Here is a 15,586-nt window from a genome sequence, read left to right on the forward strand (position 1 = left end):
CTCTTTGCCTAATCCAAGTTGCAGACGTTGGATCAATGAGCTCCGAGACAAGAGTGGGCCGATTGGGAGAGACACACCCATAGGGACGTAGCATCTTGTCGCGTGGGAGCCAATTATCATTCCAAATGTTCGTTGCAGTTCCGTTCCAAGTTCGCTTAATTAAGCCCAGCTTCAAAATGTCCCGTCTTGCTATCATAGCCCTCCAAAATTGGCTTGGGTGATTTCCCAACTCGGCTTCCAAGATTGTAGAGTTAGGGAATTACAAACTGTTCAAGATTCGAGCACTAAGGAAATCTGGACTCGGCAATAAGCGCCATGCCTGACGAGCCAACATTGCAAGATTAAAAAGCTTAAAATCTTTGAAGCCTAAACCACCCATACCTTTAGGTTGTGTCATGGCTTTTCAGGATACCCAATGTGGCTTGCGCTCAAGTGGATTGAGTGGTTCCTGGCTTCTCTTTCCCCGGCGTGCGCTCACGCGGCGATGGAGATCGGAAGCGGACGATGGCTTCATTCAGCAATTCACCCCCTTAGGGACCTAGACGTAATTTTCTTTTTCTGGGGTGTTTTCTGCTATTGTGTTTGGGCTCCTGTGCTCTCTCGTGTGTTCCGGTGTGTTCTACGTGTGATGTACCCTGGATCTTCATATAAATGACACGTGGAATTCTAAAAAAAAAGTGGGTTGAGTGGTTCATCTGGTTCTGTATTTGGGCCGTAAGTGGTTGCAAAGTTCCAAACCGATCAGGCCTATTTGTATGTCAGGCCAGCCCAGCACCACCAGCAGTTGCATCTCGGAGAACAGGTTTTCACGGCCCACCGCGTCAGTCTTTTCTGGTCAAGCAAAATTCGGTCGCTGTTCTTCAACCCTTCGAGTTTCGCCGTGTCCAGATCGTGAATTCAGGGGTAGCCGACTACTCCGCTCTTGCCCGGCCGCCGCAGCCCTGTCCATCAGCACAGCACCGCACCGCGGTGCCGATGCGGCCGTGACGCCGCCGGGCCTGGGGGAAGCGCGGCAGCGACGGCGTCGCTCGCTTCGACCGGCGGCACGCTCAGGCAAGTCTCCCAATCCCACCCTTTCATCTCTCCTCCCCGTTGAGACTGGGAGACCTGCTCGTGTGGGCGTGCTTCTTGTGGAGCCGCACGGTAGGTGTTCGCCCAAATGCGTGGCAAGAGACGCCGACTAGTTTATCCTCGCCTCGCTGTCTGCACCGTCCATTCGCACGAATCAAAGTACTGTACCCGCCTTTGAATTATTCTAGTACTATCACGTCGGCAACTGTCCGCTTGATCTCACACGTGTGCAAATGCCCAAGCACGTACACGTACTGCCTGCAATTATGCCGTCGGCATCAATCAGTGGGCTGAAGCTTCGAATAAACTTTCTTTTCGTGTGTGCGTGGAGAACTTCGAATAAACTTTCAGAAAGCAAGCAGACAGCAAAGGTCAATATCAGCATCAGCAGTACGTGATAGCTCGCCTTTGATAAGGCAAATCTTATAGCTTTTGTGTGATTGTAGTTCTTCCTCAGCCCGGCCACGAACTCGGTTTCTCCAATTTGATAGCGTGCTACTGGTTCTTGATCCTTCGGCTGCTTCCTCCCCATCTCTCTCAGCCCATGGGTACCAAGGCCATGTCAGATTTCCTTGCTTGCCCTCTGCTTCCGTTTCCATTTTCCCTGTGCCATTTTAGCTTCAAACGCTTATTACCTGATCCCTCATCCAGAAATAATAAATTCAGTTGAACTTCCAAAATTTGTTCTTTGCTTAGGTCGCTGGATGCACAATGTCCTCTTCTTCCTTCTCTCGACTTCCAGAAACTTTTCTTTGCATAGGTCGTTATATATGTACAATGTCCTCTTCTTCTTTTTCTTTGAACATCCAAAAATTGTACTGTGCATAGGTCGTTGCATCTACGATGTCCTCTTCGTCCTTGCTTGAAAAATATTAATCTCGTGGTTCTTGGTGCAGGGAGGCATTTGTGGTCAATGAGACACCCGTATTCATGAATAAGCCTCCTCCACATGTATTTAAACTGGTGAATTTCATTCTTCCTCTTGCAACTTGTTGTTAGCTTCATTTCCCTCTTATATATAGTGATTGGTTTGAGGAGAGACTAAAATCTGGCGACTGAATACTTGCTGCGAATAGTGGTGGGTAGCTATAATAATAGTGTAGAAACGCAGCAGTGAGTAGTTTATGTTCTTGTAGACAAGTTATTCATTGTTGTTGTGAGCGAAAGGAAGATTACGCATAGCAGTACCTTAGCTTCTTTGCAGTAGTTTTCTTTGGTTTTTATATATAGTGCAACTGAATCGCTTGACTAAGAAGACTTCTCTGAGTTGTTTCTTTTCCTTTATTTTGTACGATCTGATCTGAAAGCTTAACTTCTGATTTAGTCCTATATTTTTGTGATATTACTTGACTTGAGTCGTGTCTTTGCCATATTTCTGATGATCTTTGACCGTTGATTTGCTCCTATACTTTCTATGATCTTAGCTGAAGTTCAGTTCACTTAGTCCTACCAAAAATTCTAATCATGTCAAGCTTCAATCTTCATTATAATTCTTCTTGCTTGTTGCAACAACCCTATTTTAGATTGATCCAACCCCTAAGTTATTTACTCAAATATTTCAGGCATCATGCTAGTGTTTGTTTGGCAAATGAGAGTTAGAGAATAAATAGTAAATTTAGGATGCAAAGCAATATGCATGATGTCATTGAGATGACCATCTCATTATTGGAGTGTATTAAGGGTTTGGTTCCAATACCACTTAAAGTAAATGACCACTTGTCTTTTTGTAAACATACATATTCATATTAATGCATTCTGGGGGAGAAATCAGCTAAAAAGTTTTATTTCTCTGTGCAGATGTCTCTACCATCAATGATTATAAAGCTCACTTTGGGTTTGCTCTGGTGCATCATCCACTTAGCAATCAGCCTTTTAAGCTTATGTTCTCATCTGATTTTCAATCTAGAGTGTTCTCTTATTTCATCTGGGTTGTTGTGGAAGTATCGGAATCTCCAACTGGGGAGACTCAAATACCTCGCTATCGTGGTAGATAGCAGAGAAGCTAAGAATACCGTGAAGATCAATCAGCTGTTATATTGGCTCAAAACTCTTGGTGTGAAGTATGTGTGTCTCTATGACATTGACGGTAAGACACTGAGTTCACTATTCTAATTTGTAGGTACTATTGCTTTCAGTCTGAAATTTATCTTGCGAAAATGGACATGGTTAGTAGAAGTCAAGAGACATTAAGCAGCAATACAGGGGCTGTATTCATATTTGGAGCAGGGGCAGAACCGAACAATACAGACTAATAGCCATACTGCCTCATATATTTCAGCTTCTAATATTTATTTTATTTATGCACGAGCACTTAACAGTGTACAAGATCTGTACTTTATTATTCTATACTGCAACACAGGAGTGCTGAAGAAATTGTTTGCACCTGGTATGAATGGCTCAAGAGATAACAACCCCGGAGATTATTTGGTAAGTTACAGACTTGAGCTTTGCTTTGTTTTCTATCAAAAGCCTCGCGGTGTTTCCATTCCCTAGCATTTATGTTTTTGATAGTTTGTATGAACCATTGGTTATGGCCATATGTAGGATGCCAGTGCAAATATCAAAGCCTTAGACTGTTGTCAGAAACAGATGACGATAGAGTGTATTTCTGGTTCTGATGGCAAAGAGGGCATTGCTAAAGCAGCCAACTTACTTTGCTCCAGTTATTTAAACGGTGATAGCTATACTCAAGAGAATGTCAAAAGTGAAGAGAATGTCAAAAGTGAAGAGAATGTCGAAAATGAGCCAGTATTTACAGAAACTGACATGGCCAGCGCACTGAAATCCATAGGTACGCTTAAACAAGTCCCCTTTTTCATGCATGATATATTTTATATACTAATGGATCATGTTCTAGTTGTTTTATAATTTATTTCATTGCAACTCCAGTTGAGTACTCAAGTGCCTGCCTTGTACGTTAGGTTGTGCTGGACCAGAACCTGATCTTCTACTTGTGTATGGTCCTGCCAGATGCCATTTAGGCTTTCCTACATGGAGATTGCGGTATACTGAGATTATGTAAGTTTCCCCATCTGGAAGTATTCCTAGTTCTAGGTGTCACGTTGGATCTGTCATACTGAACTTAGATCACATGCTATCATTCTTTGATACACAAATAACTCTTGTCCATACCTATTTATATTAACATATGGTAGAAAAATACTGTTGATTGGAGTTTTATTCTACTCAAATTATGCCGCTTTGGAAGAAAATTATTTCTCATATTAAATCTCTTTTGCGCAATTAATGCAAAGTTGAACTTAGCATACCATCCCCATAAAGTACTAAGCAAATGTTACCATATTATACTAGAGTTTCAGAATTTGTTATATGCTTTTATAAATTTATACATGTTCTTGCTGGCTAATTAGAGCGCATCCAATGCAATTTTTGTTAGATATATGAGAATGTTAACGTCCAATTTGTCACCCGTCTTTGACACTCCTGCATCCAAGTCATTAGTCTTCTCCCACGTTAGTGTTTATGTGCAGTATTTTTATTCCGTGGCAACGCACAGGCATTTAGCTAGTTGATATAATGGTCATTCTTAGTTGGTTGCCCCTGAAAGTATAGGTAATATTATTTTAGATTCTGAATACCACTTTAGATTCTGAATGTTACAAGTAGAGAAGAGAAAACCATGCTTCAGTCATGTTATAAGATCATTCCAACTGGAGTGTGAGTGAATAAATTAATATCACGGTCTATTTCCACCATTGAAAACTCTCCATTATTTCCTTTCCAGGCATATGGGACCTCTGAAATCAATGAAATACGGCGCCATTGTGAAAGCCTTCCATAACTACTCAAAGAAACACCAAAACTATGGTACGTTTTGATTTTGACCAGGAATTCTGCCGTGCAGAATATTGTTTTACCTTTAGCAGTTACCTAGGCCTTACACAGATGAACATCTTAGCTTGTGACCGTACCCTGATCCTATGGGAAAAAGATGTTTGCAAAAGAATTCATGCTGTAATATTTAGAACATCCTCTGTTTCATCGCTATAGGAACTGCACTAAATTTTTAGGACATAGCAGCCTTTATATTATGTCTGGTTTGTAATTTTCTTACATAATAAGCTACCCCTACGATGTTTTCACTTTCAACAGTACTGATACTTTGCTTTTATTCATCCGGGAAAAAACCCTATATTCATCAATGATAGCCCTGAAGGCACTAACGCGTCTTGATGCTTGTTAAAAACAAAACAGTTTTTACTCATTTCGCCATCTAACATTTTGCGTCTCAGGTAAATGAGAGCTGATACTTGTATACTGAAGACCAGGCTGTTGTGTAGAAAAGCACTCCTGGAACTGGAAGCTTGACAACTGTTTTGCCTTTCTGTTCGTGATTATACTAGTAGAGGTTAGTTAAGATCAAGTCGCAGATACCCATGTTGTAATATCTTTTGGCAAGATTAGAAGTGTTATTGATAGAACATACGGGAATGGATCCCATTGTAAAGCTTGCCTGGTCATGAAGATTAATGAACCTGCTCTTGAGCGAGCACATATGGATTGATATCAGCAATGTTATGCACCCAAATCATGCCGATCTTTTTGGTTGTGAATGCAGCAGCCAGCAGCTGCTGACACGTTTTGTTTTTTTGAATTGGAACTTTGATGTTGGTTTTCTCCATTGTTGGCTGCTGACACGTTTTTTGAATTGGAACTTCGATTTTAGCTTTCTCCATTGTTGCTGGTATGTACCTGATGGGATCAGTCATTTCCTTGTGGTTTCTGGACTCCTTTATACTCTGTTCCATATGTTCCTTTGTGTATCTAATAACATGTTCAATCGATAGCTTTGCTACTCTATAACAGACTTCACTCATACAAATCTGAGTCATGTTTGTCTTCGGAACAAGAAAACCGAGCAGGGAGACTAGAGGTTCTAAATAAATCAGGAGTTTAGGGATGTGTTTAGAAAGGGTTGTACTGAAGTTTATTACTGTATGTCTATGATGAAAGACATGAACAAACAAAATGTTCTACGCCTAATCCTGATCCCAGCCACTCAGGCTCGAGTAGTCGAGTGTACCGAGACCGAGAGGCTGGAGCTCTCAGTAGGTCGGGTGCGTGACAGTGGGACGGCGGGGTCTTCGCGTGAGAGCGAACTACCCGAACCCAGAGCACGCACGCCCGAGCGTCCCCGCTCTCCGCACGCGCGCCGCCGCCGCCGCCGCCATGTCGCTGCCGACGCAGTGCCCCTACTGCCGCTCCCCCGCGCCGGCGCGGTGCGCCACCACGCAGCCGCCGCTCTCCCGCCCCGTCTCCGAGTGCTCCTCCTGCGCCCGCCTCGTCCTCGAGCGCCACCTCCACACCCACCCCTTCTTCCCCCTCCTCCCCTCCCTCCACCCGCTCCCCCTCGTCACCCCCGACCTCGCCGCCGCCGCCCCCGCGCCCTCCTCCCCGGCCCCCAACAACGACGACGACGACCCCTTCCTCCCCGCCGGCTTCGTCTCCGCCTTCTCGGCCTTCTCCCTCGAGCGCCACCCCGTCCTCGCCCGCTCCGCCTCCGCCTTCTCCGGCCAGCTCGCCGAGCTCGAGCGCGCGCTCGCCGTCGACGCCGCCGCCTCCTCCACCCCGGACCCCGCGGGCCCCATGGTCTCCGTCGACAGCCTCCGCGCCTACCTCCAGATCGTGGACGTCGCCTCCATCCTCAGGCTCGACCGGGACATCGCCGACCACGCCTTCGACCTCTTCAAGGAGTGCTCCACCGCCACCTGCCTCAGGAACCGCAGCGTCGAGGCGCTGGCCACCGCCGCGCTCGTGCAGGCCATCCGCGAGGCACGGGAGCCCAGGACGCTGCAGGTTTGTTTCTGCTGCGCTCGTGCTCTCTTTATATCTGTTCCAAATTCTCCCGTGCGGAGATTCATAGGCATATATGGGTGTGTTTCTCCAAGCAGCCAGGATTTGGACTAATCAGGAATGTTAGTTAAGTTCTGAAAAGAAAAGATGGGTTTCCACAATGTAATTTAAGATTTAATTGCTTCAAAATTGGGGATCTTGTTCATCGATTCTTATAACCTACTCCGTTCAATTTTCAAGCAACTCAACAGATGATCCCTCTATGGCTAGAATTGTTGTTGGATGATATGCTAATTTCCAGTAAACTGATTTAAGGACCAAAGTCTCTAATCTCCAGATCAATTTACTGAAATGGCTCTACCTAGTAGTTTTGCTTTTTATGGAGCATCTGGTCTTGTCAACTTGAATATACGAGGATAGCATTTGCTCTATTTTGTCGATTTATATAATTATGTATGTCACAAATACCTTGATTCAACCTAACAAAACCACATTAGTCAATGGCTGAACCGAACGCCGCTGAACCGAACGCCGAGTCAGCCTTGGATCATGGCAATTTCTGTTGTGTAAACTAGCATGGTGTTTGCGCGGGAAATAATTTAATCATGTGATTGTGGAAATATTTTAATAATCTATTTATCTTAATCTACCTATGATTATTATCACAACAACAATATATCTACGATCGGTTTTGCCTTTTGATATCAGATCAGTACACAAAATTAATCGAGCCTAGTATGCGACAAAAGCAGTCGAGCCTTGTCCTAGGTATATATTACCAATTACACCGGAATAACCATCATATTTGTCGTTTGCATAGTACACGAAAGCAGTGAGTCTGGTATGCCTTTGCGGAGCATATTTTAACCATGTTTACCTTTTTATTAGGGTAGGTATGTATCATTGCCATAACACCACATGCGACGGTTGGTTGTTGACAGTTACAAGAAAGATAGTTAGTTGGTTGTTTACAAAAGAGATTGGTCGTTGAACTTGAACATGGTATTAGATCGATGTGATGGAGTTAATGTCCAGATCGAAATATGTTGGTCGTATGTATGTATTAAGCCAGAAAGTGGTTTGTATATTACATTTATCTATTGTATTAAATGGTGCCCAGAACAAAAGTTAGGATCGCTAACCCTGATGTTGGATCAACACACATGGGATGTTTTTCATTTCTTACCTTCTTTTGGTGTTTGATTTGGAACTCCCACCATCCCACGGGCAATAAGGGCGCACGTGTATTCTGGTGGATGGATATTATTCAAAAGGATAGATAGACATAAAACCAACGTTCTTGTGTATTAATGCCCAAACCTACAATTCAGAAGACTGAATGATGTTTGCTTATAATAGCATGCACCATCTAGGATAGGTATTTACAAGATCAATGGTTGGATGCATTTAGCTGCAATTATAAAGGTTTATATGTCTAATGTCTTGATTCATTGAGAGTTAACGTTCCACTTAGATAGGCTATATTGTTTTTCTAATGAGATTGTATAGTATTTTTGTGTATGCTTGTGATCTTTTGATCAATTCGGTCTCCTAGTTGAGACCTATTGTTCAGAGTGGATCGCAAAATTAGCCCTATATTCCAGACTTTGCACCACCACCACCAGGGACGGAGCTAGACAGATCGTGGAGCCTGGGCAAAGAATAAAAGGCACTGAGTTAGTGTTAGCCCATTAATCGACTGACATTTTTTTCATGATTGGCTCAAAGTCAAATGGAACATCCTCGGCTGAGCCTGGGCAGTTGCCTGGGGTCACCGGGAGCAAGTTCTGCCACTGACAACCACGTAACTATGTCATCCAGGAGCCGCCCTACATGCCATGTATATATGCATCAGAGCGGCTGCCTAATTAATCTGCTAATCCTGCTTAATCTCTCTTTGGTAAACAGTGCCAACCATCATGACGTACTAAGTACATGCTACATTAGTCTATGTAGCAAAATTTAGAGATAGTGGCTATATCCATACTATTAAGGAAAAACCATGGCGCGTACCTGCACGTGCATGTGGAGAGACATAAAAGAGGCAAACAAATTAGGAAGGTCACAGCACTGAAGAGATCAAAAAGTGACATATGTGTTTGTGTTTTCGTGTTGGTTTTGATTAACCTCAAGTATAGGAGATTCATGGTCCAGATTTACTGCTGTGTTGCATAGGTAATATGGGTCCACCAGTCAATGAAATTGAGTGCAAATATGAACATCTAATGGTTATGTTTTCTTGATATAAAGAGGGCCTGCCAGATCGATGGTCAGATGTTCTGTTTTTTCGTGAGAATTTCTAGCATATCTCTCTATTTTTTCTTCTGTATTGCGCTTTTCTCATATATAAGAAATAGAAAGTAAGTATACTTGATGTAGCATTATTGGTTATTGCTGTATCTTTTAGTTGGCGCTGATCCATATTCTGTTTACTGCATATCCAGGAAATTTCCACAGCTAGCAATCTTCCTCAGAAAGAGATAGGAAAATACATCAAAATACTAGGCGAATCTCTTAAACTGAGCCAACCTCTTAACAGCAATTCAATAGCAGTTCACATGCCTCGGTTTTGCAACCTCCTCCAGCTCAATAAATCAGCCCAGGTATCAGAGGAGCTGAAAACCTGATACATCATGAAAATAAATTGGCCCTGCTTTTAACATACTTTCTGTCGTTTCCTCAGGAACTTGCAGCCCACATTGGTGAGGTGGTTGTTAATAAATGCTTCTGCACGAGGCGAAACCCTATAAGCATATCTGCTGCTGCTATCTACCTTGCATGTCAGCTTGAAGACAAGCGCAAGACCCAGGCAGAGATCTGTAAGGTTACAGGCCTTACAGAGGTGACCCTACGCAAAGTGTATAAAGAGCTGTTGGAAAATTGGGACGATCTGCTACCCCCTAACTACACACCAGCTACACCACCGGAGAAAGCTTTCCCGATGACAAACATATATTCAGCGCGTTCATCAAGCGGAAAAGATCTTTATCAAGACAAGTTGCTGGACAACGTGAAGCAAAAAAGCTCTGAAGCTGCAGAGCCTGATCACATGGTAATCGTAAGAGAGGATGAAGATAAGAAAACCACTCCTCCTGGTTGGCCTCCAAAGAATGAGCCCCGTGACTTGAACCAGGCAGGCTGGCAGCCGAATGTCCCGTTTTCGGCGTCTCCAAAATTGGACCGTGACAATGTGGAGACGAACATTCGTGGGTTTAACCTCAACGAGGAATCATGCCCAATGGATTGCGAAAAGCCAGACGTCTCAATGAAGCCGCCCTTTGCTGATCGATGGCCGACTGAACCAAAGGTGCTTCCACCCCCTCCCAATAGGCAGCCTCTGCCATGGCAGCTTAAGCAAGCAGCGCCGGCAACCGGGTCATCATCTTATCCGAGGAGTCGTGAGACGCAGCTGGGCCTGGGCATGGACTTTCTGTCTGGGCGTGGGAAAAGAAGCGCCGGGGATGGCGGCGGCGATGGCCGTGATAAAGAGGGCAAGTGAAGAAGGTTGCAGCTGCAGATGTTTATAACCAAATTAGAAGAACTCAGCTGTGTAGATATAGATGTTCATCTATAGTCGAGATTAATATAACAACAAGATGCATCATATAGATGATGAATTCTACTTCATAATGTGTAACCTGATACTTCCAAATTATTTAGCTTGCCAGTTCTCATAATGTTTCATGTAACCAACGTGCCTTTTTTTTTTGCATTCTCCTGCACACTCTACACCAAGAAAACAGCAGCACCCATTTGGAACACGGGGGTTTTCGATGGATCTTCCGGTAGTTGATCCTCTCCTGCAACATTATCGTCTAATAGTGAGATACTCCCTCCGTTCGGACACAAGCTTTTTCGGACGTAGGGAGTACAATTGAGTTCCAAGCAGATAATACAGGCGAAAAACCACCATAGTTTTTGCAGACAACTGTTGTTGCTGTATGAAGAACAGCTGCGCTCTAGATCACATTTGAAGAAATTTGAAGGACCCAGACGCAAAAACGCGCTCCGAACTGGATAATACAGCACGATAGCGAAGCAGAGGCCTTCCAACGCCTCCTCCCTCGCCGCTCTCCCTCCCTTGCACTCTCATCCCCTCCCTCGTCGCCATGGCCGTCTCCACCTCCACCTCCACGCTCCCACTCCTCTTCCTCCACCGCTCCACCGCAAGCCCGAACCCCACCGCGCTCTCCTTCGCCTCCTCCCTCCGCGCGTCCCCGCTGCGCTCCCGCGCCTCCGCCGCCCCGCCAGCCGAGACCCTCGCCGACGACCTGCCCTCCGACACGCCTCCGGTACGTGGCCACGCGGGACGATACGTCGGCGTGCGCTCTCGCGCATACGTGTTGCGAAACTTGTAAACTGCATTGTAGGCCGTGTTCTCGTTAGTGGCGTGTAATTGCGCGGAGTGGAGGCATTGATACAGTTCTTCGTCTATCTGTTGGAGTTTGTTATTCGGCGATTGTAACTGTTGCGCCCGTGGTTTTTCAGGTTGGTGAGGGGTCGGGAATTCCGATGCCGTCGTCGATTGGGGAGGATGGGGAGGAGGTACCTTATCCACCAGCTTAAACCTTTATTATGCTGGCAAATGTTTTCATTCGAGAACTGCTATTGATGCTCTGCATTGCAAGATTTCATGTTAAATGTTGCTGGTGTGAGTGTGTTTTGGATGTGGGACTGCTGTGTCACCTTAGATAACGTGAAGTCCTTACTGTTTTGCTTTCGATGTTACTGAGTTATGCCGTGTTACCACTAGCCATCACGCTATCTAAGAGGTTGTACACGAAATGTAGTGATGTATATTTTTAAGTCTTCCCTTTTCAACCAAGCGAGGATGATGCCCAAGTTAGTATGTGGTTAACAGTGTTGAAGTCTTCCACGTTCAACTGAATGCTAAAATGGTCTCTCGATGAAATGGCTAACTGTATCTGACCATGACTCCATCTCATGTATCTTTCTTAGAATAGTCGGCCTTGTGGTTTCGAAGCTTAGTTTAAAAAATTTCAGTTGTGCCCTTAACCTGTCTATCACCGTTCTTGTTGAACACCTTGTTCTCTCACTCCTGTGGGTTTCTCCATGTCAACGGTCTTCTGAATTTTCTCTAACCACCTGTCTTAAATTCTCAAATGGTTTCCCATTCTTTTTATTATCTTCTGCTATATATTTGCTCAACCATTATTCGTGCATAGATGCAAAGATTTTATAACACCAACAGCATCATTCTTTCTGCGGTTAGCTCTTATTGCCTTTTCTTTCTTGGGACTGATTCGCTAGGTTTGTGGGCTGAGAAAAAGTAGGCTATCACCAAAACTGATTATCCCTCTTAGGAATAATCTATGGATGGTTGCTTATCTTTTGCGGGAACTCCTTAGATTGTGTTCTAACTGCTGACTTCTAATATTGTTGGTGTTGGTTAAGTAGAGTTTGTGTTGCATTAGGTTAGTAATCTGCCAGTGATTACTACTGCCTAACATTATGTGCTTCCTTTCTTGCTTGCACGTTTGTCAGTTCTTAAGCATGTCCATCGTACATGTCTGTGTGCAGTTACTGTTTGGTGCTACTGCCGGGAAAGAAACTGTTTCAAGGGCACGTGCACAGTCGCACTCGTCCTTCAGTGATTCCTTCAATGTATCTCAAGAGAGGATAGTGATAACGAACAGTTCTGGAGAGAAACTCATTGGTGTTTTGCACGAAGCTGGATCTAAGGACATTGTAGTGTTATGCCATGGGTTTAGGTCATCAAAGGAAAGTAGAACCATAATGGGTCTTACTGATGCATTAACATCAGAGAAGATTAGTGTATTTCAGTTTGATTTTTCTGGCAACGGAGAAAGTGAAGGTACATTTCAGTATGGCAACTACTATAAAGAGGTGGATGACTTGCATGCTGTAATCCAGCATTTTAAGGAACACAAGCGTGATACTCGTGCTATTGCTGGCCACAGTAAGGGAGGAGATGTGGTCATCATCTATGCGTCCATGTATCAAGATGTATCTCGTGTTATCAACATATCGGGCAGATTTGATCTGAAACGTGGAATTGCAGATCGTCTTGGCAGTGACTATATGGAAAGGATAAATCAACATGGTTTCATTGACGTGGCACAGAAAACAGGACAGTTCATGTACCGTGTAACCAAAGAAAGTCTGATGGACCGTCTTAGGATAGATATGCAAAGTGCATGCATGTCTATTGGCCCTAACTGCAGGGTCCTGACAGTTCATGGTTCTGACGATGATGTTGTGCCATCGGAGGATGCTCTGGAATTTCATAAATATATAGGCAACCACGAAGTGCATATTATTGAAGGAGCTGATCATAGATATTCATCTCATCGGCTTGAGTTGGCTAACATTGTATTGAAATTTGTTACATCTGGCTGACAAAACGATGTTGGAACAAATGTAACCATGACAATGCATGTTTGACCCAATGTTTTGTGATTGGCGTTGCCATCAATTTCTTTCCGACATGCTACAAAATTACCCTATCAACTTTAGTTCAAGTGTGAAGTGTTCATGCTTCTGGCACTGTTGATTGTATTTCCATCATACCTTAGTCAACTGCATATTTTCATTTGGTGTTTCTGTTTCATTGGGTACCTGCAGAAGTTGCTGTTGTCTGTAGAACTAACACTATTGGGTATCACTATTTTCTGCTTGCAGCTGGCACCCAAGCAGAAGATCAGAATCAAGCTGAGGTCTTACTGGGTGCCATTGATAGAGGACTCCTGCAAGCAGATCATTGAAGCTGCAAAGACAACTAATGCCAAGACCATGGGTCCTGTTCCTCTGCCAACCAAGAAGAGAATATACTGTGTGCTCAACTCTCCCCATGTGCACAAAGATTCAAGGTTCCACTTTGAGATCCGGACACACCAGCGGTTGATTGATATCATGTACCCGACCGCCCAGACGATCGACTCATTGATGCAGCTCCAGCTCCCCGCCGGGGTGGATGTCGAGGTTAAGCTATGATCCCACTAGAGCTGAACCCTTTAAAATTCTGTGTCATGTAATGCTCCTTTCTGCAGACTTTCTAGTTGGTCGATCTTTTTGCTGTCTGAGACTTGAAACATATGTAGAGCCTGTAACACGAAAAAACATGTTCAGATATGGAATATCATGCAGTTAAAGAAGTACCGAGCAAATGTTATTTGCATTGTGCTATGTTGATGTCTTGTTTACACTTGAGTTTCTTGAAGGAGCGGAACTGTTTGGCCTAGATCGTTACTGGCAGTGCAGCAGCTGCAAATTGTCAGTGGGCATTTGTTTTTGGTTTCCTGTCCCAGAACCGATTCATCTGGAAATTGCCCCATTCATACTGGTTGCACTGATTCAACATAGTACTGGCAAAGCTTTCTGATTTCTCCTGAAAATAGTAGAAGTTGGGAAGCTAGTTTGATCAGGGTATGTTCCAGGTTTCGACCTAAAAGCCACGGAAAGCTCTGTTTGATTGGTCTGTAGCCAATCTACCACCACTTGTAGGAAAAGCTGTTGTGGGCTAAAGTCAGCCTACAAAACAGACATCACAGGCATGTGTCAGTAACAATACAGTACAGTAGCTCCAGATTGCCCGCTAATTCAGTGGGCATCTGTAATTTGTTTATCCCAAAAAGGCATCTGTTATCTGATCTCTTGGCCCGGCGTAATACTGATTGCACCGATTTTTCTGTGCTGATTCAGCATACGGACAAAAAACTTCCCAATCTCTCCTAAAGCAGTTCAAATTGCGCTGATTCTGCTCCATTCATTTGACATCTTGGTATGACTTATTTGTTTTTCCATGGCGCCAATTTTTCTTTTTCCAACCACATTCCTACGGGTTTCTCATTCTACATGGTTCAAGAGGACATGCCACTTCAACTACGTGTTTTCAATGTTGGTATTTTTTGATAATCCTACGAACCAAAGGGGCCGTCGATCAAATGGATAAATATTGTTAGCACTCAGCAATGAAAAAAAAAACTTATACCTACTCTTCTTTGCTTTTCCTATGATGAAGCAGAGAGGAACATTTAGAAACCTAGCCTTGAGATGCACATATTATAGTAGACATATAAAAGAAAACCGCCCTGGCGCTAGTTAATTTCGCTGTTGCTTTCACGGTTGATGAGACGTTTGTTCGTGTGGATCAACTGGTCTTCCTGGTTGAGAAGAAAATGAATAAAAAAAGTTGGTCTTTACTCTTAGCAGCCTACACCTCGCAGCCCACATAAACTCATCTGCTCATGCATTGAGTAGTACTCCCTCCGTTCCAAAATATAAGTCTTTTTAGACATTTCAAATGGACTACAACATACGGATGTATGTAGACATATTTTAGAGTGTAAATTCACTCATTTTACTTCGTATGTAATCATCTATTGGAATCTCTAGAAAGACTTATTTGCAGTGTCCATTATTTTTTGCCTCCTCCATTCGAAACGGCCGCAGCATTGTCGAAACTGGCCAGCGTTTGTGGACCAACAAATGCATAATTTATTTATGCTTGGGGGTGGCCCATCGACACGAGCTTACCTGCCTCCTTCGATTCGAAGCCTTTGGACCTTGTCTCGTATTTTTATCATTATTTCCGGCTGCTTGTTTATCAGTGGAATCGCATACGTTTGCTCTTGAAATGCAGAAGCACTGACCGAAATGTCACCGTCAGGTGACCGACCACTTTGGCCTTTTCCTTTTTCTATTTTTATTTATTGTTGCT

General features: G+C 43.8%; 3 protein-coding genes across 11 annotated transcripts; all 3 read left to right on the top strand.

Annotated features, from left to right (window-relative positions):
- The first annotated feature begins 790 nt into the window (after positions 1-790).
- LOC109772847 (uncharacterized) lies at positions 791-5,620 on the top strand. Of its 8 annotated transcripts, XM_020331546.4 has the most exons (9): positions 1,457-1,632; positions 1,768-1,831; positions 1,968-2,034; positions 2,869-3,157; positions 3,431-3,498; positions 3,616-3,862; positions 3,993-4,089; positions 4,817-4,899; positions 5,325-5,620. In XM_020331546.4, the coding sequence occupies exons 2-9, from the start codon at positions 1,776-1,778 to the stop codon at positions 5,330-5,332; spliced, it is 915 nt and encodes a 304-aa protein (XP_020187135.1). In that variant the 5' UTR covers positions 1,457-1,632; positions 1,768-1,775; the 3' UTR covers positions 5,333-5,620. The 8 variants fall into 8 exon arrangements, 7 of the variants coding, with proteins under 7 accessions (XP_073352982.1, XP_020187140.1, XP_020187136.1 ...); XM_073496881.1 differs by lacking the exons at positions 1,457-1,632; positions 1,768-1,831 and adding an exon at positions 791-1,057 and having other exon boundaries at positions 1,972-2,034; XM_020331547.4 differs by lacking the exon at positions 1,768-1,831 and having other exon boundaries at positions 1,424-1,632.
- Positions 5,621-6,103: 483 nt separating this feature from the next.
- LOC109772850 (plant-specific TFIIB-related protein 1) lies at positions 6,104-10,562 on the top strand. Its single transcript, XM_020331554.4, has 3 exons — positions 6,104-6,888; positions 9,330-9,488; positions 9,569-10,562. Exons 1-3 carry the CDS (start codon positions 6,262-6,264, stop codon positions 10,382-10,384), a joined length of 1,602 nt encoding a protein of 533 aa, XP_020187143.1. The 5' UTR covers positions 6,104-6,261; the 3' UTR covers positions 10,385-10,562.
- A 319-nt stretch (positions 10,563-10,881) lies between these two features.
- Positions 10,882-14,051, top strand: LOC109772851 (small ribosomal subunit protein uS10c). 2 transcript variants are annotated; one of them, XM_020331555.4, is made up of 3 exons: positions 10,882-11,177; positions 11,374-11,430; positions 12,427-14,051. In XM_020331555.4, the coding sequence occupies exons 1-3, from the start codon at positions 10,995-10,997 to the stop codon at positions 13,264-13,266; spliced, it is 1,080 nt and encodes a 359-aa protein (XP_020187144.1). In that variant the 5' UTR covers positions 10,882-10,994; the 3' UTR covers positions 13,267-14,051. The 2 variants fall into 2 exon arrangements, with proteins under 2 accessions (XP_020187144.1, XP_020187145.1); XM_020331556.4 differs by having other exon boundaries at positions 10,883-11,177; positions 13,549-14,051.
- Positions 14,052-15,586: the final 1,535 nt, after the last annotated feature.

This window comes from Aegilops tauschii, chromosome 4, assembly GCF_002575655.3.
Source record: "Aegilops tauschii subsp. strangulata cultivar AL8/78 chromosome 4, Aet v6.0, whole genome shotgun sequence".
In the NCBI taxonomy this organism is placed as follows: domain Eukaryota; kingdom Viridiplantae; phylum Streptophyta; class Magnoliopsida; order Poales; family Poaceae; genus Aegilops; species Aegilops tauschii.